Source organism: Schistocerca americana, chromosome 1, assembly GCF_021461395.2.
Source record: "Schistocerca americana isolate TAMUIC-IGC-003095 chromosome 1, iqSchAmer2.1, whole genome shotgun sequence".
Taxonomy (NCBI): domain Eukaryota; kingdom Metazoa; phylum Arthropoda; class Insecta; order Orthoptera; family Acrididae; genus Schistocerca; species Schistocerca americana.
In genome coordinates this window covers 794,800,119-794,826,516 of record NC_060119.1, presented here as the reverse complement: position 1 = coordinate 794,826,516, position 26,398 = coordinate 794,800,119, and the positions used below count along the sequence as shown (strand labels likewise).

Genomic DNA, 26,398 nt, shown 5'->3' with positions numbered 1-26,398 from the left:
CTACTTAGCTGGGATTTATCCATACAACATATCCTTCATTCCCGTAATCTTCCTGGTCTCAGTCTCCACTGTGTGGTTGAGCATTTGAGGGGGAGGGGTGGGAGCTGTCACCCTTGCACGTGACGCAACACTTTTACAGTTCAGTGAGTTGTTACATTTACTCCTCAATTTCGGACTGTAACTCACTACACTATCTTTTGTCTGTCTGTTCTTAGTAGATTCACCTTTTGCAATCCTAACAATTACAGTGTAATATACTTATTGCTTTTTAGGTAAGAAAGAATGAGCTTGAGCTGCAAGTTCCAATTTGGCCATCTGATCTTGTTTTTCTACCAGATGGTGACCGCAGTGTGGCTGTTTGTACAAAATATGGACAGGTAAACAATTAAGCTCTTGTTATACTTCTTTAAAAACTGCAATTCTGTTTGTGTTGCACTTCATCAAATTCACTATTACTATATATGATTTGCAGGTACGTCTTTATGACACAAAAGGGCCAGCAAAACGACCAGTACTCAGTGTTGACATTCCACTGGGAAGTCTTCCCTCTAAGTCCTCTATTGGGAGAGAAATGTGCAGCCTTACATGCATGTCATCTACCATGAAGGACAGGTAGGAAGAATAACAACTTAATATATGTCACTTTACTACATAGAAATCTTTAGGTTACTGTTAGTTGGTGTCTTTATCATTTTTAACTCTACATTGTATTGGAATAGAACATGTGCTAAGAACAAAAAAAATCAAAACAGTTAATGAAAAGAGTGATGTCATAAGTCCTAATTTCAACCATGATTTCCCTAAAGTCAGCAATACTAATCAGTACTCAATATATATTATAAAAATAAGTGTACAGTTTGTGTGCTGCGAAAACTCAGAAACTAGTCCTGGTACGATCAGGGGAGTTATATGGTGTGGTAGCCCTCTATCCTCCATCCATGAAGAAGATTTCCATTTTTATCTGAAGGTCTTGCTTTTGAAGATATAAGGGCTGGGAAGTTTCACCCTGTAGAAATTTCTAGATCATTCGACAGCATTCCACAACATTCCAGAATGTTCCAAAATGATCTGGAGTGTTTAAGAATACTCTGGAACATTCGGGAAGATTCCAGAATGTTTGGGAACATCCCAGATCATTGTGGAACATTCCAGAACACTTTCAAATGTTTTGGAATGGTGTGAAACAGTGTGGACCATTCAAAGCCGTTTTGGTATGTTCTGGAATTTGCTGCTGGTGGTGCTACCACCCATTGGTAGTGGTATATAGAGCAAGACCCATCATGGGTTCAACATCAGTTTCTTATCAGTGATGAAGGAAGGAACCAAAAAAGTAGTGCAGTGAGTGAATAAAAACAAACAACGAAGTGTGAGTAGTCAAAGTGACACAGTGACTGAATATAAATCGAAAATGAAGTGTGAAAAATGTGTAAAGTGTACTTAGTGTACTTATTAATAAAAAGTTGATTTGATTTATATTTTAGACAATACACAAATGTAAAAGAGGAGGAGATCTTGCTAGTTCTGAAGCAAAGTGGCAGTAACTAAAAGAACAGAGAAAAATGAGACAGATGAAGAGTGTGAAGCACATTTAGCAAAAAAATGAAACGGATGCTCATTTACATTCCCAACAAGTGACAATGACCACCATGAGAAGCGGAGAAACTAAAGAATGACAAAATGAATGGTTTGAAAAACCAAGAATTGTGACACAATCTTACAATAAACAATAGCGAACTCAAGCCAGTCATGAAAATATCACCCTACAAGAGACGAGGACAAGCAAACAGTACAACCTAACAAATGAAGCATTCCACTACAGCCTGACAAAAGAATGTAACAAACACAAACACATCGTAATCGGAAAAACGGATGACATCTGCCAGTTTTGAAATGCGAAAAAAAATCAGTAGAGAAACACAAGGACTCTGTTGCAAGAAAGGAAAAATTCAATTACCACCACTAGAAGCACCTTCACAGGAAGTTTTACATTACATGACCAGGGAAACTGCAGAATCAAAACACTAGCTTCAGAATATAATAGCTTACAACATCTGCTTCCAAATGAGTTCTTTTGGTGTCACTTCGATCAACCTTAATAAATATGATTTTTTCTGTCCAAGAACAAATCTATCACAACATGATATCATTACTACCACTATCCTATCCAACGAAGACCATAAATTTCTGCAAGCATATTTCATCAGAAATGAAGAAACGGTAGTTGATCAACGATGCACAAATATGAGTGGACTGATAAGAGTAGTAAACCAAAATCTACAGAGGATCTTACACAGATACAATAAACTGATTCACATTTTCAAAACAGCACTAGCCCGAATGATTTCTGATGACTATAAAGTTATAAGTTGAGCCAACAAAAGACCACTCGGAGAACATGAACATTAATTTAATGCTCCTCAGATAGACGAAGTCACCACCATAATTGTGGACAATGAAAACACAAGCCATGACATAATTGTACAATGAAAAAGAGGACTACAACGCATTGCAGAGACATGCGGTTTGTATGGTGCCCTCCAATATCCATTAGTATTTCTGCATGGAGAGGATGGATGTCATTGTAATATGAAATAAATCCAACCTGTAACAGGTGTAGAAACAAACAAAAAAGTCACTTCCAAGGAGTTCTATGCTTACTGCTTAATGATCAGAGGCAATGAAACATACAATCACATTCTCAACACTTGCCATTTATTCCAATAATTCCTGGAAGATATGTATGCAAAAATAGAAGTTGAATGGATACTTTAGACAAGACTGGATCACAAGAAACTACACATGGAAGAATACATCTACCATCGAGGTGCAATCGTAAGTGACGGAAAGATTGATGACATTGGAACAATGGTAATCTTACTCTCATCATACATAGGAAGTCCAAGACATGCACAAATACATTCAATATGCCATGACATACATAAGAAAATATGGACGACATGACTTCTTCATAACATTTACATGCAACTCTTTGTGGGCAGAAATCAAAGTACGTGTAAGATACAGACAAGCCCCTATGCATTGACATGGCATAATATCCCAAGTTTTCCGACAAAAACAAATAAGATTTATTGATGTCACCATGAAATACTACAGCTTTGGAGCTGTTAGATGCTGGATGTAAACAGTCAAATGGCACAAACGAGGACTGGCTCACTCATCTTGTATGGCTGCATCACAGAATTCATCCCACAGATATCTACAAAATAATCCAAGCTGAATTTCCCAATTCACGAGAAGATCCAGAACTATATGACATAGTAGTAAATAACATGATTCATGGACCATGCAGGCCATTAAAACCCCATCTCACAATGTATGAGTGATGTCGAATGTACAAAAAAATATGCCACACTACTCCTGGATGAGACAAAAATCAGAGTTAATGGCTATGCCAAATACAGAAGATAATTACCTGAAAACAGTGGCTTCACAGCAAAAATATGAATACAAGGCAGTGATGAACTGGAAATAGCTATCGTTGGGTAGTACCATATAACACAACACTTTCCAAAACATACCAAACACAGATAAACATAGAATCTGCAGTTCAGTGAAATCCATCAAATATTTCTGTATATGAACAAAGGCAGTGACATAGCAGTGTTTCAAATGGCCAAAGACAGTGAAGAACAAAATAGAAATGATGAGATCCTCTTACCATACCATATAGGAAGATACATCACCAGTAATGAAGCAGCTTGGCCGATTTTCGGTTTTCTCATATATGAATGTGAACCAGCTGTGCAACATCGAGCAGTAAATTTGGACAATGGACGGAGAATTTACTTCATAAAAGACATTGTCAGAAAAATTACAATTGAACAACCCCAAAACACAACATTAAAAGCTTTTTACCAATGTGCCAAATGGATCCATTCGCGAAAACATTATAGTAATGTCAACATCCCTACTATTATACATGGAACACAACAAGAAGAATCTTTCAACAACAAAAACAAGGAATTTCAGTAGAAGGTCATCCAGTAATATTGATAGCCAGCACACATAAGCCAAGTATACACTGTACATCTGAACAACGCAAAATTTTTTACCTCCAGACATTGCCACATGAAATACAGGAACCAACAAGTTTCACAGATCTCAAGACTGTCGATGGTTACCTAAGCCAGACATACAGAGAAGCATGCCAACACTTAGGACTACTGGAAAACAACCACCACTGGGTATTAACACTACAGGAAGCCTCACTCATAGCCTCAGCAGAACAAATGAGAAACTTATTCACCATAATTCGAACTACGTGTAACCCATCAAAACCAAAACATCTGTGGGACTCCTTCAAAGAGAATATGAGTGATGCCATACTGTACCAAATCCAACAAGCTCATGCTGAACTGGCCATGGAACTCAGTGGCGGCATCTTCAATGAAACACTCATTTGCCTAGAAGATAAATGTTTTATAACTAAGCAACCAGAATGTAGTACAACTTTTGGGATGCAAGCACCACAAAAAGGTGAATAAGTGTGCTACACTTCAAAATTACAAAAGAAAAAAGCTACAACATCAATGAACTACTTCAGACAATAAAAATGAAATTTGCAACATTATCATGGACTGAATCGACAACAACACTGACGGGATTATTTCCTTGGTTGCACCAGGCGGTAATGGGAAAAAAGTTTTAATAAATCTTAAATCTATTGCTGATGGAAATACACGGTAAACAGCATATCGCAGTTGCACTGGCATCATCCAGCATTGCAGCCACACTTACGGAAGGAGGACAAACTGTCCATTCCACCCTACAACTGCCATGGAATATAGCTGAAGAACAATTCCCGGTATGTAACATCTCGAGCATCTGGATTGAGTGAACTTTTATAGCAAGCTAAAATTATCTCCTGGGACAAATGCACAATGGCGCACAAAAAATCTGTCGAAGTCATGGACAGATTTTTATAAGACTTGTGAGGAAATTCTGAATTTATGGGAGGAGCTCTACTCATACTCTCAGGAGATTTTCGACAAACATTTCCACTTATCACCAATTCGTGCTTAAAACACATCTCTGGCCACATGTACAAGTACTGCAACTAATGAAAAATATGAGAGCTGAACTATTAACAGACGAAACAACTGCACATTTTGCTCAACAAATTTTACAAATAGATGAAGGCACATATCTTACTGACCAGATGGCCGGCCTGATTAAACTCAACAGTGATTTCTGCTACATAGCCACTCCTGAAAACAAACTCATCGACCAAGTTTATCCAAACATTGTTCACAACTATGCCAATCTGGACTGACTATTTGAAAGGGCAATTTTGGCAACTAAAAATATTCAAAAGAAAATTCCCGGTGAAGAGAGAACATGCAGATTGATTGACATGATGGTAAACGTTGAAGAAAGTGTGAACTTCCCTACAGAATTTCTAAACTCTTTGCAAGTACCAGGAATGCCATTATACTGCCTTCGACTTAGAACTGAACCTCCAATAAAACTGCTCAGAAATATCAACTCATCAAAACTGTGTAATGGAACAAGGATAATCTCTCACTTCTCTCACGGTCAACTAACGTAGCTTGTTCTCTAGTAGGAAATTTGAAAAATTTGTACATACGTAACCCGGATAACAAAACAAAAAATTTTGTTTATAAACAAGTATTGTAAATAGTTTGAATATGCTTTCAATAAAATCTCTATATCTCTTATACTTTAAAGTTTATCCCGTTATTCCAATTACCACACAATTTCATATCAACTCCCCGAGTGAAGCCGGGTACCCCAGCTAGTTAAATAATATATACAGAGCATTACTTATTGTTGCAGTGATTGTGTTTTAAGTTTAATGATAGGAGACATGATACTTGAATAACAGTAAATTCAAAATTGTATACAAAGTATATTATGAATGAAGACAGCCACATGGAAGAGGTGTCGAGTGGTGGAAAAGCACTATTAAGAGATGATGTGTGATACCTTAGCTTTCAGACTTAATTTTTTAGATGAAGACATACATACAAACACTAGTTAGGACACAGCATCAGTAGAAAGTGTATTTTTCATTGTTACTTTCTTTCTGTCTTTCTCCCCATACTGTTTTCCTCTCTTTTCCAGCCCCTGTCCCTGCTACCCTCTCAGCCCCTCCCTCCCATCCTCCATCTATCTTACTTAGTCCCACCCCCTTTTTATTCATATACAGCAGTTCAGTTGCTGCAAGTTAAAGTGCTCAACACGTTGTTTAGTGCATAGCTGATGATCAGTACCTCTTTTGTTTCTGAATTACATGTGTTGTCTTTAGTCTGACCATCACATGGTAGTAAATGAACCAGTTGTGTTGTCACTTTTGAGTTCATAATTCAACTGTTGGGATCTCAGCGAAGAATACATGTCTAATGTTGATAAGCTCATGCTCCTACAGCTGGAAGAGCATACTCTAGGTAAGAGTAGATGGCATTGTATGTACCAGGTCTGTTCAGAAAATTCTGAAACTTTGTCCACAAAATTGTTCTACACTTACCTTTTAACCTTTTAATTATTGTACATATCTCCTTTGAAATACTCTGTCAAAATTGATACACTGCTCCCAACATCGTTTCCACTTTTGGAAGCAGTCTTCGTACACCTCTTGCTGGATTGTGCAAAGTACCATTTACAAATTTTCTTTTATCTCATCTGTTGTTGCAAATCTTCATCCTTTCAACATGGTTTTCAACTCTGGAAATAAAAAATGGTCTACAGGGGCCAGGTCTGGAGAGTAAAGAGGATGAAGCAGCACAATGATTTCATTTCTTGCGCAGTATTCACGCACCAACAATGATGAATGTGCAGGTGTATTATTGCGATGCAAGAACCATGAACTGTCTCGCCATATTTCAGGCTGTTTCCTTCTCATAGACATAACAATGTGTCCTGATAGTACCACAGATTAACAGTTTGTCCCTGTGGCATCATTGATGAACTAATCCTTCAAAATCAAAGAAAACCACCAGGACGGCTTCGGCATTTGACCTGACCTGATGTGCTTTTCTTGGCCTTGGACAACCTTCCCTAACCCGATGTGAAGAGTGAACTTTGGTTTCAGCATCATAAGTGTAGACCCACGTCTCATCACCAGTTATGATTCTCTTAAGGAACATCGCACTCTCATTTGCATGATCCAAAAGCTTGTCACAGATTCCGAGGCAGAAGTCTTTCTTTTCTTGACTCATGAGCCGTTGAGTGAACTTGGCAGCAACACGATGTGTTCCAAGAAGCTGTATTAAGTTTCATGACATGATCCAATTGAAATGTTACATTCTTCTGCAATCTCTTGGACAGTCAGTCTTCGATTGGCGTGGAAATTTTGTTGACATTCCTGACACGAGTGTCATTGGTAGATGTCTAAGGGCCTCCTGAACGAATGTCATCTTTAAATTCCGTCCAGCCGTTTTAAACCGTGTGAACCATTCATGAAACTGAGTAGGCTTAAGCACTCATCATCATAAGCTTCCTACATCATTTGATGTGTTTCTGTAAAGGTTTCCTTGAGTTTTACACTAAATTTAGGGCAGACGCATTGCTTCTCTAACTCTGAAACTCGATGTTCGCAAACTATGTGACACAACGTTCTACTCAATGCACCACTGAACAATACCTAACAGACATACAACAATGAGACTTCTGACAGTTACACATTGAACACAGGCCTGTGCGGGGGTATCAACTGCATTTTGCTCCAACACACCATTGGCGTGAATTTACGAATATTGTGGAATGTTTTAAACAGACCTCATATTTTCCCTGCAATACCTTATTGGTTGTGGTAATTCTCCGTCTGAGCGTTTTATTTAACATGCCAGTAACTTCTTATACACCTGAATTTTTCTTAGATTTTAGATACTACAGTCATTTGATCCATATCTCATTTGTGTGACATAGCACATTGATGTTAAACAATCAATTTACACTCTGTTTTACATAATCTTCATCCACATTTGTACACTGTGGAACACCGTATGCTTTCAGGCAATGAAATATCATCTCTGTAGGACACACCCATCAGGATGCAACATAATTCATGTTAATGAGTCCACATACAACTTAAACATTGGTATTGTTGTACAGCTTGCATCAGCCCTGATTACAGAACTGCTCTACTAATGAAACATTTATAGATTTTTTTGTTGTATTCAGAATCTTCTGCATGAGATTCATGTCACAGAACACGAATAATAAAATGCCATTTCACAAACATAAAAAGTAAAAGAAGGTATATTGTATGGCAGCAGTATACAATCCCACAATTTCCATGTCTCTTGTCAAGGTATACATTGACGTGCCAAAGAAACTGGTATGGGCATGCGTAATCAAACAGGCAGAATATGGTGCTGCGATCGGCAGTGCCTGTATAAGACAACAACTGTCTGGTGCAGCTGTTAGATCCGTTACTGTTCCTGCATGGCAGGTTATCATGATTTAAGTGAGTTTGAACGTGGAGTTATAGCCGACATATGAGTGATGGGACACAGCATTTTTGAGGTAGTGATGAAGGAGTGTACCATGAATATCAGGAATCTGGTAAATGTCAGCTCTCCAACATTGCTGCGGCCAGAAAAAGATCCTGCAAGAACAGGACCAACTCTGACTGACAAATTTCTGCAGATTTCAATGCTGGGCCACCAGCAAGTGTCAGCGTGCGAACTGTTCTATGTAACATCATCAATATGGGCTTTCGGAGCCGAAGGCCCACTCTTGTACCCTTGACGACGGCACGACTCATAGCTTTATGCTTCACCTGAAACTGTAAACACCAACGTTGGACTGTCAATGACTATAAACGTATTGCCTGGTTGGATGAGTCTCATTTCAAATTGTATCAAGCGGATGTACGTGTGCGGGTGTGGAGACAACCTTATGAATCCATGGACCCAGTCCATGGACCCTGCATGTCAGCAGGGAACTGTTCAAGCTGGTTGAGACTCTGTAATGGTTTGGTGCATGTGCCGTTGTAGTGATATGGGACCCCTGATACGTCTATATATGACTCTGACAGGTGATATGTATGTAAACATCCTGTTGGATACCTGCATCCATTCATGTCCACTGTGCATTTGGACGGACTTGGGCAATTCCAACAGGACAATGTGACTCCCCACACATCCAGAATTGCTACAGAGTGGCTCCAGGTATACTCTTCTGAATTTAAACCCTTCCGCTGGCCACCAAACTTCCCAGAGATCTCCACCCCCCCCCCCCCCCCCCCCTACTCTTATGAATTTATGGGCAGCCCTGCAGGATTTGTGGTTTCAATTCCCTCCAGCACTACTTCAGACATTAGTTGAGTTCATGCCACATTGTGTTGCAGCACTTCTTTGTGCTCGCAAGGGCCTTACACAATACTAGGCAGGTGTGCCAGTTTCTTTGGTTCCAGTGTTGATACCAAACATTACGATATTCTGTATCGTACCATCTTTTTTTTACACCTTTGTTATGGTTTCACGATACCATATACTCTTTCATTGCATGCTATTTCATTTATTTTCTATTACTTCTTCTACATTGCACTGTTTGCTTATGAACCATGCACCTTGTTGCAATGGGGTAGTTATACGGCCGTATTGTAGGTGCAACTAAGACAGGGAATAGAGAGGAGGGACCAGACTGACATGATTGCACTGACCTGATAAGAAATCCTGTTCTTTCTGCCACTCCACTTTATTAACTCCTGCTATATCTAACCTCAAATTATCCATTTTCATTTTAGGTTCTTTAATGTACGTGTCCAATTAAAGGATCTAACATTCCACATTCCGACCCATAGAATACCAGTTTTATTTCACCAAGTGTCAACATCCTCTTGAGTAGTCCCCACTCAGCTATCCAAGTTTACTATCATATCTCTGGAATATTTTACCATTGAGGATGCCATCATCATTAAGCCATACAGTAGAGCCGCATATCCTTGGGAAATATGACAGTTGTAGTTTCCCCTTGCTTTCAGCCATTCGCAGTACCAATCTAGGATAGACATGTTGGGTAATGTTACAAGGCCAGGTCAGTGTCAGTCATACAGACGAGGTTGCTGCCCCTCTTCAGGATCCACATCTTTGTCTCACCTCTATACAGTAACACCTTTGATGTGGTTGTACCTACATTATGGCTATCTGGAGGCAGTGATAGAAATTGTACAGAAACCAGGCTGCAACAATAAGGGTTGAAGAACAAGAAAGGGAGGCAGTGGTCGAGAAGGGAGTGAGGGAGGGATGATGCTTATCCCCCATGTTATTCAGTCTGTACATTGAGAAGCGACTAAAGAAACCAAGAAGAAATCTGGAAAGATTATAGTTTAGGGAGAATAGAGAAAAATATTAAAGTTTTGCTGATGATATTGTAATTCTGATAGGGACAGCAAAGGACTTGCAAAATCACTTGAGCAGAGTGAATAGTGTCTTGAAAAGAGGCTGCAAGATGAAGATTAAAAAAAAAAAAAAAAAAAAATAACAAAACAATAATAATGGAATGTATTCTAATTAAATCAGATGATGATGAAGGGATTAGATTAGGAAATGAGACATTAAAGAAGTAGAGGATTTTTGCTGTTTGAGGAGTAAAATTATTAATGATGGTAGAAATAAAGAGGAAGTAAAATCAGGTTTGCAGTAACAAGGAAAGCTTTTCTGAAAAATAGAAATTTATTAGTATCTAATGTAAATCTTAAGTGTTACGAAGTGAAACTTGGAGGGTAAACACTACAGACAAGAAGAAAAGAGGAACTTTTGCTGTAGAAGAATGCTCAATTTTAAATTAGTAGATCAAATAATTGGTGAATAGGCACTGAATCTAATAATAGAAAAGTAAAAGCACTGTTGAACTTGAGTACAATCCACAATCAGTTGATAGGGCTGATCTTGAGGCATCGTGGGATGGTTAATTTGATAATGGTTGTGAAAGAGTGAGTGGTAAAAATTTTAGGAGGAGACCAAGGCGTGACTACAGTGAAGAAGTTCAAGTGGATGTAGGTTGCCATAGTTATGCAGACGTGAAGAGACTTGTCCGGGATAGACTAGCATGGAGAGCTTAAATGTTGGCTTATTCATAAAATGACATATCTCAAATAGAATTTCTATGGTCGCCAGACAAGGGAACATCAGCCTTCGATATTTAAAAGATACAAGTTGCTGGTCTGAAAGGACATACACTATATGATCAAAAGTATCCGGACACCTGGCTGAAAATGACTTACAAGTTCATGGCACTCTCCATTGGTAATGCTGGAATTCAATATGGTGTTGGCCCACCCTTAGCCTTGATGACAACTTCCACTCTCACAGGCATATGTTCAGTCAGGTACTGGAAGGTTTCTTGGGGATTGGCAGTCCATTCTTCATGGAGTGGTGCACTGAGGAGAAGTATCGATGTCAATCGGTGAGACCTGGCATGAAGTTGGCATTCCAATTCATCCCAAAGGTGTTCTATAGGATTCAGGTCAGGACTCTGTGCAGGCCAGTCAGTTACAGGGATGTTATTGTCATGTAACCACTCTGCCACAGGCCATGTATTGTGAACAGATGTTTGATCATGTTGAAAGATGCAATCGCCATTCCCGAATTGCTTTTCAATGGTAGGAAGCAAGAAGTTGCTTAAAATATCAATGTAGGCCTGTGCTTTGATAGTGCCATGCAAAATAACAAGGGGTGCAAGCCCCCTCCATGAAAAATACGACCACACCATAAACCACCGCTTCCGAATTTTACTGTTGACACTACACACACTGGCAGATGACATTCACTGGGCATTTGCCACACACTGCCATTGGATCACCACATTGCGTACCGTGATTCGTCACTCCACACAATGCTTTTCCACTGTTCAATCGTCAAATGTTTACGCTCCTTATACCAATCGAGGTGTCATTTGGCATTTACCGGCGTGATGTGTGGGTTATGAGCAGCCGCTCAACCATGAAATCCAAGTTTTCTCACCTCCCGCCTAACTGTCATAGTACTTGCAGTGGATCCTGATGCAGTTTGGAATTCCTGTGTCATGGTCTGGATAGATGTCTGCCTATTTCACTTTACGACCCTCTTCAACTGTCAGCAGTCTCTGTCAGTCAACAGACGAGGTCGGCCTGTACGCTTTTGTGCTGTACGTGTCCCTTTGCGCTTCCATTTCACTATCACATCAGAAACAGTGAACTTAGGGATGTTTAGGAGTGTGGAAATCTCGCACACAGATGTATGACTCAAGTTACACCCAATCACCTGACCACATTCGAAGTCCGTGAGTTCTGTAGAGTGTCCCATTCTGCTATCTCAAGATGTCTAATGACTAATGAGGTTGCTGATATGGAGTACCTGACAGTAGGTGGTAGCAAAATGCACCTAATATGCGAAACATATGTTTTTAGGGGTGTCCGGATACTTTCGAGCAAATAGTGTGTTATGATGCAAGACTAATAATGAAATGATAGTTAATGGCCATTATGGTTCATCAGTTATCTTCGTGCTGATTGCTGCAAAATATTACTACTCAAATACAAATTGTTTATGACACAAGGAATTAGGTTTGTTATATTGTCGTTTTAAATAAAACACCAATATTTTTCATGACTTACTTTATCAGCTAAGTAATTGTACAGCATCTGGTAGATTATGCTAGGAGGTTCCTCTCCAAATTGTAATGGACAGAGAAAAAGAAGAAGAAGGAGAATTGTAAGTTTTTGTCCTTTGTTTTAGAAATAAAATTATCTGAGACATTATAAATTAATTATTTGCTGCTACTAGGTGTATTTATTCCATATAGAATTTTTCTTTTCCCTTGAAAGATCTATTACAAACTGCATCAAACTAGTCATTGTACTGAAGATGACAACAACAACTTCTACTCTCTTGTCATTTCATTGTTACTGAGTTTATAATGTCAGACGGAAAGGGGGGGGGGGTGGAAGGTATAGGGTGAGACAGTTGGAAATTTTAATGTGAAATGACTGAAAATGTCCTAAAACATAAAAGAACAAGTTTGAAATGTGTAGTAGAAAAAGCATTTTCTGGTTAAGCAATAGAAATAGGTTCATGTGCAAGCGAATCAACAATTATTATAATTGTCTGTAATGAGCTTCCTTCTTGTTAATTTGTAAAATTAGGTGGAGACAGAATGGCTGGCCAATACTTCCCTTCAAGAGGCGAAATTTAAGTACTGCCAATAAACAGCACATTGAAATGTGAAAACGAATCCTCCTCAGAGTGAAAATAGGAAGAATTTGGGGATGATTACAATGGAGGGGTAGGTTACTCAGACCCTGTTATGCGAGGGACCCTCCTATTGTGAGGACAAGGGGACATGAAGTCTGTACTTACTAGTTGTTGTTTGTAGTTCATGGTTCCAGTTCTTAGACTCTGCACTATATCCTTAAGATGAAAGGAAATATCTCTTTAGGTAGAGACATGCCAAACATATTATTTAGCAAGTGATTATCTCTATATTAATAATGTGATTAAAACTTCATATATTCATTGAGATACCTTAGTAATTCATGTCAACTATTTTGTTAACATCTGAATTGTTATTAATATTTCTTCCTTCACTAGTTTTACAAAGACAGTTTTGTCAATATCTGAGCTTTTAAATGTCTTACAGGTGTGTGGTTGTTGGCAGCGGGAGGGGACAGATGAAACTGATTGACTTCCGTGGCAAAAGTCATATTGCAAAGTCTTATAAAGGGCCAGTTGGGGGCATAAGATCCATTGCTTGCAGTGCTACTGAACCGTATGTAGTCAGTGTGAGTTTAGACAGATACTTGCGTATACATCACCTGGACGAAGCTAAGCCTCTTTATCAGGTATTTATTTCCAGATGTTACCATTCATTTTAGTGTTATGATTCCTTCCTTTTCTATCTTATGTTTTAACAAAGTGATATTGTCAGAAAACAAATCTATGACAGGAAATTCTAATATTATACAGGGCGCTGAACAACAATTGTAGTCCTTCAAGTTTCTTGAAGAATTTGTGGCAATAATTTGTTTCCACCAGTTTGTAACTTGTGGTTTAAGAATCCCAGTCACCTAGACATTTGCATGTCTAGAAAGCAGCCTTTGATAATTAGTTTTAAATGTTACTGGAAAGTTTGCAAGTGATATGTCTTACAAATCAATAGTTACAGCAAAAAAGCAAGCTTGAAGGCTTATTTTGTACCTTTTATTTCAAGACTCTGGTTAATCACAGTTTTAAAAATAATGCAGAAATAAAGCACAAGGTAAGAAATGTGTTTGAAGTTATTGAGTACTTTTAGAGATACTTGGCTTTGTTTTACAACAGTTTGAAACAAAGAGGTATATAGTCGGGGCAACAACAACTTTGTTTATTCCTACCTGCATTCCTACAAGGTTGTCTCCTCTTTTCATTAATGCTTTTCTTGCTATTGCCAGTCTGCATTTTATATCTTCCCTACTTCGGCCATCATGTTATACTGCTGCCCAAATAAAAAAGGTCATCTGCTACTTTTCACGTTTCATCTCCTAATCCAATTCCCTCAGCAGTGGCTGATTTAATTTAATTACATTCCATTACTCTTATTTACTTTTGTTGTTGTCTTTTCAAGACACTATCTATTGCCGGCCGGTGTGACCAAGCGGTTCTAGGCGCTACAGTCTAGAACCGCACAACCGCTATGGTCGCATGTTCAAATCCTGCCTCGGGCATGGATGTGTGTGATGTCCTTAGGTTAGTTAGGTTTAAGTAGTTCTAAGTTCTAGGGGACTGATGACCTTAGAAGTTAAGTCCCATAGTGCTCAGAGCCACTATCTATTCCGTTCATTGCTCTTCCAAACCCTTTTCTGTCTATGACAGAATTACAGTGTCATCAACAAACCTTAAAGTTTATATATGTATTTAGTTTTCTGTTATAGTTGCATATAATCTTTAATGATGCCTGGTTTCGAATAATTGTGTTCATTTTCAAGCCATTGACCACATCAAGACTTGCAATATTAATCTGAAATATCTGTGTGTGTGTGTGTGTGTGTGTGTGTGTGTGTGTGTGTGTGTGTGTGTGTGTGTGTGTGTAGCAGACCTGAAAAGTATCAGTCAGTCCTGTGGTGTTTATAACAGACTAGGTCTAAGAGGAGCAGAGATACAGGCAAAAGCATGGTTCTCCAGCCCGAGGAGTGCAGGCTGCCCTACAAAGGTATGTTGTATGGGAGCAGTATCGGCCTCCCAAATCAACCTGCTCTGCCAGACAGCCTACATGTCAGTGGCAAGCAACAGTTTTCTGGATCCTAACATGTAGGCTGCCCTACATGATAGATGTGTTGTTTTGGAGTAGCATTGACCTGCTTTATCGATGAGCTTTACATGGAGGCCTGTATGTGAGGGGTGCATAAATGATTTTCAAGCCACTGATGTGTAGCCTCCTCTGCATGACAGGCATGTTGTGGGAGTAGTATGAACCTGCTTTATTGAATTGTATTGCAAGAGCTTCATGTGTCAATGAGGTTGGCCGCAGACAAGTTGAGATGGATGGAGGAGGGGATGGACAGAGCGAACAGGAGGAGGAAGTGGACAGAGAGAGGGGAGGGAGGAGAGATGCATGAGGCAGGTGGTAAGTGTGGAGGAATTCTGGGCAGGTGGAAAAGAGAGAGCAGGAAGCAGAAATGGGAAGAGAGGGGGAGGAAGTCATGGTCAGAGGGAGGGGGAGAAGATATGGTCAGAGAGAGGGGAGTGTAGGAAATGGCCAAAGGGAGAGTGGGGACTATGGGATAGACAGATAAAGGTGGCAGGGTGAGGTGGACAGGGGGGGGAGAAAGAGATGAGTACAAATGGGGGGAGGAGGAGGTGTGTCCAATACATGTGTCAAACACATACATGGATGAAAAGCTGTGTGTGTTGGGGGGGGGGGGGGGGGAAGCTAGTAAAAATTAAAAGTACAGTAAGTTAAACTACATATATCAGGGGTGGACAGATGCGCTAATTCGGGCACAGACATCCATGAGTGCCCACAGGCACTGTCAGCCAGCAGTTGCCCCTCCACCTCTCTGCTAACGTTGCTTATTCGTTATTGACACACACACAAGACGGACCTGTTTACTTTGTGTCATTAGTGTTTTCAGTATCGAAGTATCTTAGGCATTTTTTGTAGGACAAAGTTAGTGTGAAGGAAAATAGCTGAGGAGGAATTAAGATCGTGAAAACAAAAATCGGTTAAATCCCTACACTTCAGTGCACAGTGGGGAAAAGATTACTTTATATTAAAACACAAACTGGGCCACATTGTTTGTTTTGTAATGCTGTTTTATCGGCGTGAAGGATATTGTGAAGTGATATTTTCAACTACTTTGTGAGAAATTTGTGATCACTTTGGTTAGTGAAGAAAGAAAGGCCAGACTTCTTGAGCTAAAACAGAAGAGAAAGAAGAAAGAAAGTTCATATAGATTTATGTGATATCTTGAAAATGTTACTATTATTTATAAAGCATTATGTGGCTTTGCCCTCTATTCTATGTACTGGAAGAGAAATGTGTCACCCACAGTGATGGTGCAGCGTGAGTGAGCTATCACATAGCTCTTAAAATAGCCAAATCGGTGCATCCTTTCAGCCCTGGGGAATTTGTTAATAGTATTTTGTTGCTGCCACAACAATCTTGTGTCTAGGATCTCATGCAGTTTTCAAAACGGTCCCTCTTTCACAGAGGGTAGTTCACAGCTGCATCAAAGAAAGGGCAAACAAGTTGAAAATGCAACTGAAAGATATGGATTTTTTTTATGCTTATGGCTTTGGTTGCATGCATGTATGTACCAGATGTTGCTCAGCTTGCTGTGTTTGTGAGAGGTGTTGACACTGAATTCAAGTTGATGAAGGAACTTCTTGCCAATGCATGATACAGCTACAATCGATAACTTATTTTCTTGCTTATGAAACATCATGACAAATATTAACTTTTTGGGAAAAACTTTTGCTGGCTGCAAGAGATGGAGTTCCAGCAACTATTGGTCGAAAGTCTGGTATTGCTGCTTTGATAACAAGTAAGATAAAAGAAACTGGCATCCAGCAGGAAATATCAGTGATACACTATGTCCCACATTGTGTTAATGTGCTGGCAAAATGTGGCAAAATAAGTGGCATTGTGGATGATGATGTGAAAACAGATAATAACCTGAGGTCACATGATTTGGGACATTGACAGTTTAAATCCTTCCTGGCAGATCCGGGGTGTGATTATGACAATGTAGCATGTTTTTGTGAAGTACACTGGTTGTGTTGAGGTGTCATCATAGAAGGTATTTCAACTTGGGTTAAGAGATACCATCATTCCTAGACATGAAAGGAATGCCAGTGAAAGAGTTTGGTGACTCCTACATCTATACTCTGCAAACCACCATGAGGTGCAAGGCAGAGGGTATGTACCACTTATTAGGGTTTCTTCCTGTTCCATTCATGTTTGGATTGTGGGAAGCCTCTAGGTGTGCAGTAATTATTCTGATCTTATCCTCACGATCCCTGTGTGAGCAATACAATACATGGGGGGGGGGGGGGGAGGGGAGGGGTTGTAGTATATCCAAAGAGTAATCATTTAAACCCAATTCGTGAAAGTTTGCTAATAGACTTTCTGGGGATAGTTTATGTCTGTCTTCAAGAGCCTGCAATTTCAGTTCCTTCATTATCTCTGTGACACTCTCCCATGGATTAAGTAAACATGTGACCATTCGTTCTGATCTTCTCTGTACACCTTCAATATCCCTGTTAGTCCAATCTAGTACAGGTCACACACACCTCAGCAATATTCCAGAACTGGTCTTATGAGTTATTTGTAAGCAATCTCTTTAGTAGACTGATTGCAGCTCCGCAGTTTTCTACCAATAAACCGAAGTCTACCACCTCCTTTACCCACAACTGAATGTATGTGATCATTCCATTTCATATCCCTACAAAGCATTACAGCCAGGTACTTGTACGAATTGGCCAATTTCAGCGGTGACTTATTGACATTATAGACATTGGATACTACATTTTTTCGTTTTCTGAAGTGCACAGTTTTATATTCCCGAACAATTAGAGCAAGTCACCAATCTGTGCACCATGTTGAAATCTTATCAAGACCTGACTGAATATTTATGCAGCTTCTCTCAGATAGTACTTCATTGTAGGTAACTGTGTCATCTGCAAAAAGCCTGGTTTTACTATTAATATTGTCTGCCAGGTCATTAATGTACAACATAAACAGCAAAGGTACCAACACCCATCCCTTGGGCACACCTGAAGTTACTACCACATCTGACAATGACTCTCCATTGAAGATAACATGCTGTGTCCGCCCTACCAAAAAGTCCTCAATCCAGCCACAAATTTCACTTGATACCCCATATTGTCGTACTTTTGACAATAAACATAGGTGCGGTACCGAGTCAAATGCTGTTTGGAAATCAAGAAACACTGCATTTACTTGGCTGCCCTTGATCCAAAGCTTTCAGAGTGTCATGTGAGAAAAGTGTGAGTTGGGTTTCAAATGATTTATGTTTTTGAAAACCATGCTGGGTGGCATTGATGAGGTCATTCTGTTCAAGATACCTAATTCTGTTTGAGCTCAGAATATGTTCTAAGATTCAGTGACAACAGTATTGGATGGTTGATTTGTGGATCACTTCTACTGCCCTTCTTGTAGACGGGTGTGACCTGTGCCTTTTTCCAAGAACTGGACAGGGTTTTTTGTTCAAGGAATCTAGTATAGGTTATATTGAGAAAAGGGGCAACTCAGCTGCAAATTCAGTATAGTATCTGACAGGGATTCCATCAGAGCCTGGAGCTTTGTTCAGTTTCAACGATTTCAGTTGTTTCTCAACTCCACTAACACTAATACTTATTTCATTCATTTTTTTTTCAGTGGTACGAGGATTAAAATGGGGCAATTTTCCTAGTGTGTATTAGATCTTGCATTTCTAAATGACCTTACAAAGCGCCTGAATGCCTTAATTACGACTTTGCAGGGTATTTAATAAACTAATTACTGATGTTTGTGGCATCAGGTGAGAGTTTTAAAAGAAAATTGCTATTGTGGATAAAGCAACTTTCAGAAAGGTCATTTGTGCACTTTTCTAATGTTGCACAATGTATAAATGAAATAAATTTTGAAAAGGAGACACTGAGCGGACATGTTGAATTTGTTACGGTGTCACAGGCTTAGTTACAAAACTTTGATAGTACATTAAGTAGTTCAAATCAATGTGAATTTGATTTTGCTGTCGTAGCAACTCCTTTTGCAGCGGACATTCAAAGTGCACCTCCTGAAACTTAGTTGAAGCTCATTGACTTTCATTATAGTGTTGTAGTCATGGAGAGGTTTCGCACTGCATGAAATATTGAAATGTTTTACAAGAACATCTTAGCAGAACAGTTTCTGCAATGGTTTTTAATATCTGCTCGAGTCATCAGTTTGTTCAGGACCATATATTTGTGTGAAAGTGATTTTTCAACAGTGAAATTAACAAAATCGAATTGTAGTAGTAGTAGTTTTACTGTCATTCATGTGACTGGAGAATTCTTTTTATGACACGTCATCTCATTCCAAACAACTAGAGGCTACTAGTGAAACATTTAAATACAACAGTAGAGTGATGAAAATAGATGTTCCATTCTTTTTCACAAGTACTAGGCTAGCTCCATACTTAACATTTCTCAGGGAGGCTGCATGTATTATATTAACTGAAGTTTAACAAAAAATCATGTCGTCTTTGATTATTACTTAGTCTGTGTTGTATTTGTGACCAGGAAATTAAGTCGATGACAATGGTATTTTATTCTCTTTTTGTTGATCCCCTCTTTTTCCTGATCCCACTGCCCCCCCCCCCTCCCTCCCCTCTGTACAAAATGACAGAACTTGGAATGTTTTGTACTGCTTGTAATTGCTGTCAACATATGCAATGTGTTTGTTTGCAGCACTGCAGTACTCATTACAGAATTATGTAGTGAAAGGATAATTTTTCATTTTTTTCTCGCTGTGTTGTGCCTCTACCAAACTGCAGTTGGTCAACCACTTTTCTGTCATCTGCTGTTGTCGTCAGAATGTGTGTACCTGCCTTCAGTTTTTCAAACGAAGATGGAACAATACATTCAAACTCAGAAGAAAGTGGAATGTGAAGTACAAGCTGGTAGCACAGAGAAAAAATTAAAAAATATAAAATTGCACTCACTGTCCAAAATAGGAAAAATGTTAGCATTTTACAAGGTAATAATTGACATACAAAGCCTTATGTGATGATATTTCACTTTTATGGAACAATACATTCAAACTCAGAAGAAAGTGGAATGTGAAGTACAAGCCGGTTGCACAGAGAAAAAATTAAAAAATATAAAATTGCACTCACTGTCCAAAATAGGAAAAATGTTGGCATTTTACAAGGTAATAATTGACATACAAAGCCTTATGTGATGATATTTCACTTTTATGTAACCCTAGATTGGTCTCTTTTTGGTATTTGGTATTTTCACAAATACTGTGCACATTATATATTGTGTCACAAGTATTCATTGCTGCATTGTGGTACTGTAACAAATACGACAAGCAAAGAATACTAATAGGACTGCAAACTTAAGTGTCTGCTGTCATTCTTGTGTTATCAGCAGCCTTCAGTGCTTTTTGCCAGAACAGAATGCGAACTGCGTTTGCATCATGCCCACATGGGCATGTCATGGAGACACAGGTGTGTCATAACCGATGTATATGCTATTGTGATCTGTGGATACGGAGTCCTTGGAAACTATTAATGTATTTTAACATACTGTTTTCAAACAATGGAAAGTCCAGGATGGAATAACATCAGTATTATGAAAAGGATATACCACTGCTCTCCATATACAGGAGACATTGAATCGCAGACAGCTACAACAAAAGGTTGCTATACACATGAATTCCTGGCCAAAAGGCCTTCCAAGCACAACTCGCACACACATCATCACTGCAGAGGCCGATAGCATACAGCAACTGTGCCACTTTGCCTGATGGGGAAAGCAATATGTAGGTGGTGGGAGTGGGTAGGGGGAGGGACAGCAGGATAGGGATGAGGGAAGAAGTAGTATTGCTTGTGGGAGCCTGCAGGGACATGTTAGGGTCAGCAGAGGGCCGTTAGGTGCAGAGGAGGAAAAAAGACTGGGGACTGCTTTGGTGCAATAAAACGCTGTGTAGTGCTGGTGTGGGATCAGAGGAGAGGATAAGTGGATGGACGACAGGGACCAGCAAATGTTAAGATCGGGAAAGGGGACGGCTTAGTGAACGTGGGAATTTAGGATATATTGCATGGAGAGTTCCCACCTGTGCAGTTCAGAAAAGCTGGTGTTGGTGGAAAGGATCCAGATGACGCAGGCTGTGAAGCATGCTGTGTTGGGTAGCATGTTCAGCAGCTGGTTGATCCAGCTGTTGCTTGGCCATTATTTGTTGATGTTCGTTTGTGTGGACAGCAACTTCTTGTTTGTCGTGCCCACATAGAAAGCAGCACAATGGTTGCAACTTAGTTTGTAGGTCACATGACTGCTTTCCCAGGTAGCCCTGCCTTTGATGGGGTGTTGATGCCTGTGAACAGACTCGAGTAGATGTTGGTGGGAGGATGTATGGGACAGGTCTTGCATCTAGAGTTTGCGGGATACGAGCCAGGAGGCAAGAGTTTTGGAGCAGAGCTGGAATGATGAGAGATAGTCGAAACCCTGGCGGTGAATGGCCTCAGCCTTTGCTAGTCCCTGTCCTTCACCCACCTACCCCCTGCCGTGCTCCCACTCCAGCACCACGCAACTTTCTGTTCCACCGACATACATACTAGTTTCTTTTTCCTACTCTACTTCTGTCCTTTACCAACCCCTTCTCCCCTCTCCCCCCTTCCAACCCTCAAATCACCCAATTGCACCTAGCAGAACTACCTTGTTTCACCATATCTCTACACACTCCCACAAACGGCCCTACACCTCCCCCACCCCTAACCTGCTCGCCTTCCCCATCCCCTCCCCTCCCCAGCCTACTCCTTACACCCACCATCCAAAATTGTTTTTCCCATCAGCCGCAGTTGTTGTGCACAGTCTGGTGTCAGCAGCCTGAGAGAGTGGTTATGTGTTTGGGTGTTGTGTTTGTCTGAATGTGTGTGTGTGTTTTCTACTTTAGAAGAAGGCTTTTTGATTGCGAGCTCAAATGTATAGCAGTCATTTTGTTGTGGCTGTCTGTGACTCAATTTCTCCTGTATAAGGAGATTAGCAATCTATGCTTCTCAAAAGGTAGATGAAGGTAATGGTATGAAAATGTCACCATTAAAGTTTATACACAACTGTGACAGAAAATGGAATCAGTAATAAATAAATTCAGTTGCTGGTCCTTCATGGTAACACACTGCTGGAAATGCACTTAAAGCTTTTATTTCTTCCCCTTGATCTTCATTTGCTTTTCCAATGTTCTCCGTGGTTTCCTTCACATCATGCTTAATTGACATACTGAATAACGTCGTCAATAGGCTACAAGCCTTTCTCACTCTGTTCTCAGCTGTTGCCTCCCTTTCATACCCCTCTACTCATAATTGCAGTCTGATTTCTGTGCGAACTGTAAATAACATTTTGATCCCTGTATTTTATCTATTTTATCCCTGCAACCTACAGGATTTCAAAGAGAGTTGTCCAGTCAACACTGTCAAAAGCTACAAATACTGTGAACATTTGCTGCACCTTTCTTTAACCTATCTTCTAAGGTAAGTCATAGGGTCAGTATTGCCTCGTTCTCTTACATTTCTTTGGAACCCACACTGATCTTCCCTGAGCTCAGCTTCTACTAGTTTTTCCATTCTTCTGTAAACAGTTTTGTCAATATTTTGCAACGATGACTTATTAAACTGATGCTTCTGTAGTATTCATAGCTGCCAGTGTATCCTTCTTTGGAACTGAAATTATTATATTCTTCCTTAAATCTGGCAGTATTTCGCCCATCTCATATATTTGTGCAGCAGGTGGAATAATTTTGTCATGTCTGGCTCTCTAAATGCTCTCGATAATTCTGAGAAAATGTCACTAACTCCTGGGACCTTATTTTAACCTCTCTCTTTCAGTGCTCTGTCAAAATACTTTATGTTGTGTCTAGACAAGACAGCCTAGACACAATGAGAGGAAGCCGAAAGGCACGCACTACGCTAAAGCAGAATGGCGTGAGGTCTGAAACAGGATACGTAATGAATGCTATAAAGAAAAGTACGTAGCTTCTGGAATACTTAACGTTAATCCATCCTTTTGGTACATCTGGAGATTGTGGCGATACAAATGAGACTCTTTAGATACATGCAATAAACTACTAGTGGCGCCTTGCTAGGTCGTAGCCATTGACTTAGCTGAAGGCTATTCTAACTATTGGCTCGGCTAATGAACAATGCTTCGTCCATGTAGTCGCTAGCAAAGTCGTCCGTACAACTGGGGCGAGTGCTAGTCCGTATCTCGAGACCTGCCTTGTGGTGGCGCTCGGTCTGCGATCACACAGTGGTGACACGCGGGTCCGACATGTACTAATGGACCGCGGCCGATTTAAAACTACCACCTAGCGAGTGTGGTGTCTGGCGGTGACACCACACTTCTCGTAGTATCATATTTCCTGCCTCATCTTCACCTGTTGCCTCTTCTCTTTCTATATGAGGTTCCGCTTACAAAGCCCTTCTATATAATCATTCCATCTTTCATCTTTCCTACATTGTTAGTAATGGCTTGCTGTCTGAGATCTTGATATTCATGCATCAATTCTCTTTTCTCCAAAGGACTCTTTAATTTTGTTACAAGCAGCGACTATCTTTCTTGTAGTTATGCATGCTTCTGCAGGCTTGCATTTGGCCTCTAGCTGTTGCTGCTTAGCCATTTTACGATTTTTGTCAGCCTCATTGTTTAGACATCTATTTCCTTTTGCCTGCTTCTTTAACTGCATTTAATTTAGTATCTCCTGTGTTATCCAAGAATTTCTACAAAGCCTTATCTTTTTGCCTTCACTGTTTCATCTCTCAGGGTTACCCAACTCTTCCTGTGTTGTGTTCCTTTCCCCTGCATGAGTCAATTGTTGCCTATAGCTCATTTTGAAACTGTCAACAATATCAGGTCTTTCCATTTATCTTGGTCCCATCTCCCTAATTTTCTACCTTTTTGCCATTTCTTTGGTATTAGTTTGCATTTCATAGGCAATGATTTATGGTCAGAGCCCACATCTATGCCTGGAAATGTCTTACAGTTTGAAATGTAGTTTCAAAGTCTTAGTGTTACCATTATATAATCAGTCTGAAACCTTCCAGCTCCCCATCTCTGTTATATATCTACAATATTCTTTTACAGTTCTTAAACCAAATGTTATTGATGATTAAATTATGCTCTGTCAGGGTGTATAAGATCCAGGACAACCGGGAGATCAGGGAAAAACCCGGGAATTTTTTCATCTGGGAGAAAACCAGGAAAAACCCGGGAATTGTTTACAGGAATTTCTTATTGTTTTAGTTTTCAGTTAAATTTTTCTGATTTTGACTGGTAAGAACCAATACTCTAACAAAGGATATTACTGTATCCCGCTACTGCAGAATAATACTGCAGCAACAAAACACGAACAAGAGAGCAAAAATAAAAATAAAACTTAAGTTGCGAAGGAAAAGCACCACACACAACAACAAAACACAGTGCTCATATAAGCGTCTGCCAACAGAAAAGTATGTCCAAGGCTTTATGAAGACTATGCAATGCTTCGTAACAACAAATTGCCTCCGATGAGCGTGACATGACAACTGTTTAAATTAGATTCGTTTGAGCAGTTGTGGGTGGGCTCTCGCGCATGCGTAGTTGAGTCGCGTATGAGTAGTACCCTCTCCCACTTCTGGTTACAGAAGTGTGGCTGGGCACCACTATCTAATATTGCCCCGGTTCTGAAATATAGTTAATCCGGGCCTGATGCATAGAGCAGTCTGAGTTGTGGTGGGGAGGGGTTTGTTGTCTCAACATGACCTGTGTATATGGTCAGTGATTTTATTGTTTCCTCTTGATTTATTGCTCTCACTTTAAATGAAAACAAAACTGATTTTTGTGACCAGGAGCTATCAAATGCATGAAAATACGTTCGAATAATTAACGGAAGGCTAAAATATGTTATTAGTTTCATGTTTTATTTCCACCTTTCTGACAGTCAAGCATTAATTACCTTGCAGACCAATGAAGTTACTTTTGAAGGCTCGCTAAAGAGATATGGCTTTTATTAATCTTTTCCACTGAGGCAGTCAATTTATCTGAAATAAAGTGTTTAATTTCACACTATGCCTAGTTTTGACTGTTCGCTGCATTTCAAGTACTCTTATGGCATTATGCCATAATAAAGAACCGAACATGAGGCAATACGGTACTGGTGCTCCAAGAAAATTTACATCCGAATCTGGACATACGAATGTGCACTTTAAGCCGAATTATGCATTTTAGTGTGGTGCACGAAATTCCGATACTCTTGAAGACATCTTCTGATGTCTTGTTTCTTTTATGACATAATATAAGATCTTCTAGTGTTTTACACATACGAACTTAAGGGCTTCCTACGTGATCGTAGCTGCGCGAGCACACTGATGCCTTTTTCCTGGCGCTCTCTTTCAGTTGCTGAAATGAACCTATTTCTAACAGGTTGCGGGAAAATATTGCGAATGGTGATTTGAAAAGCATTACATTCGAAGCAAATTTCCTTTTACTCAAGATGAACTGTGTGCGAGAATGTACGATGAATTTCTTAAGCCACAAAGCATTTGACTCTCATTTAAAAATAAACTCTTTGAGAAGGACCGTTTAGAAGAATTTCGAGCCCAAAAGATTAGACACTTAGGTCATTATTAAAAAAATTTTACCAGCACATTTGTGTGATGTGTCTTAAAGTGTAACACGCGCAAAGAAGATCAACATTATATGTGCAAGCTTAGCTTCTCTTGCAGCTTATTAATCTTAGAGACCAATATTATATGTGAACGCTATGTATATTAATTTAAACCATTAACTTTTCTTATTTGTGTGTTCGCACTACTTAAGAGTGATGTTGCTGTTGGCTGACTACATCACGTGTCGTGTGCTGTCATCAGCTGGCGAGATCACATGACAGGAGCTATGACTGGCTTACAAAAGCGCATTGCAATCTTTATTTCAATGCTTCAGAAAGTAACATGCGGTGTTTGGTGGAATCCGAATTTATACCTTGATAATACGAACATATGCAACGTACATGTTGCTGCACATCAAAGGTCTTTCAAAACAATAACAAAGTTTGTGCAGTGCATGATGGCATTGATGTGTAGGAGTGAATTTTGAGAGTGCAGTGGGTTAGTGGAGATTGAGGCCAGGAAGATTAAGGGAATGAAGGATGTCTTCCAAGGATAACTCTCATCTGCATAGTTCAGAAAAGCTGGTTTTGTGGGGAATGATATGGATGG

General features: G+C 39.7%; 1 protein-coding gene across 2 annotated transcripts in view; it reads left to right on the top strand.

Annotated features, from left to right (window-relative positions):
- LOC124545589 (WD repeat-containing protein 74) overlaps positions 1–26,398 on the top strand; it is a 98,325-nt gene that overhangs the window by 57,235 nt on the left and 14,692 nt on the right. For both annotated transcript variants that reach the window (XM_047124547.1, XM_047124539.1), the window contains 3 exons: positions 273–377; positions 473–612; positions 13,606–13,807. In XM_047124547.1, the coding sequence (XP_046980503.1) occupies positions 273–377; positions 473–612; positions 13,606–13,807 (447 nt within the window). The remainder of the gene's footprint in view (positions 1–272; positions 378–472; positions 613–13,605; positions 13,808–26,398) is intronic.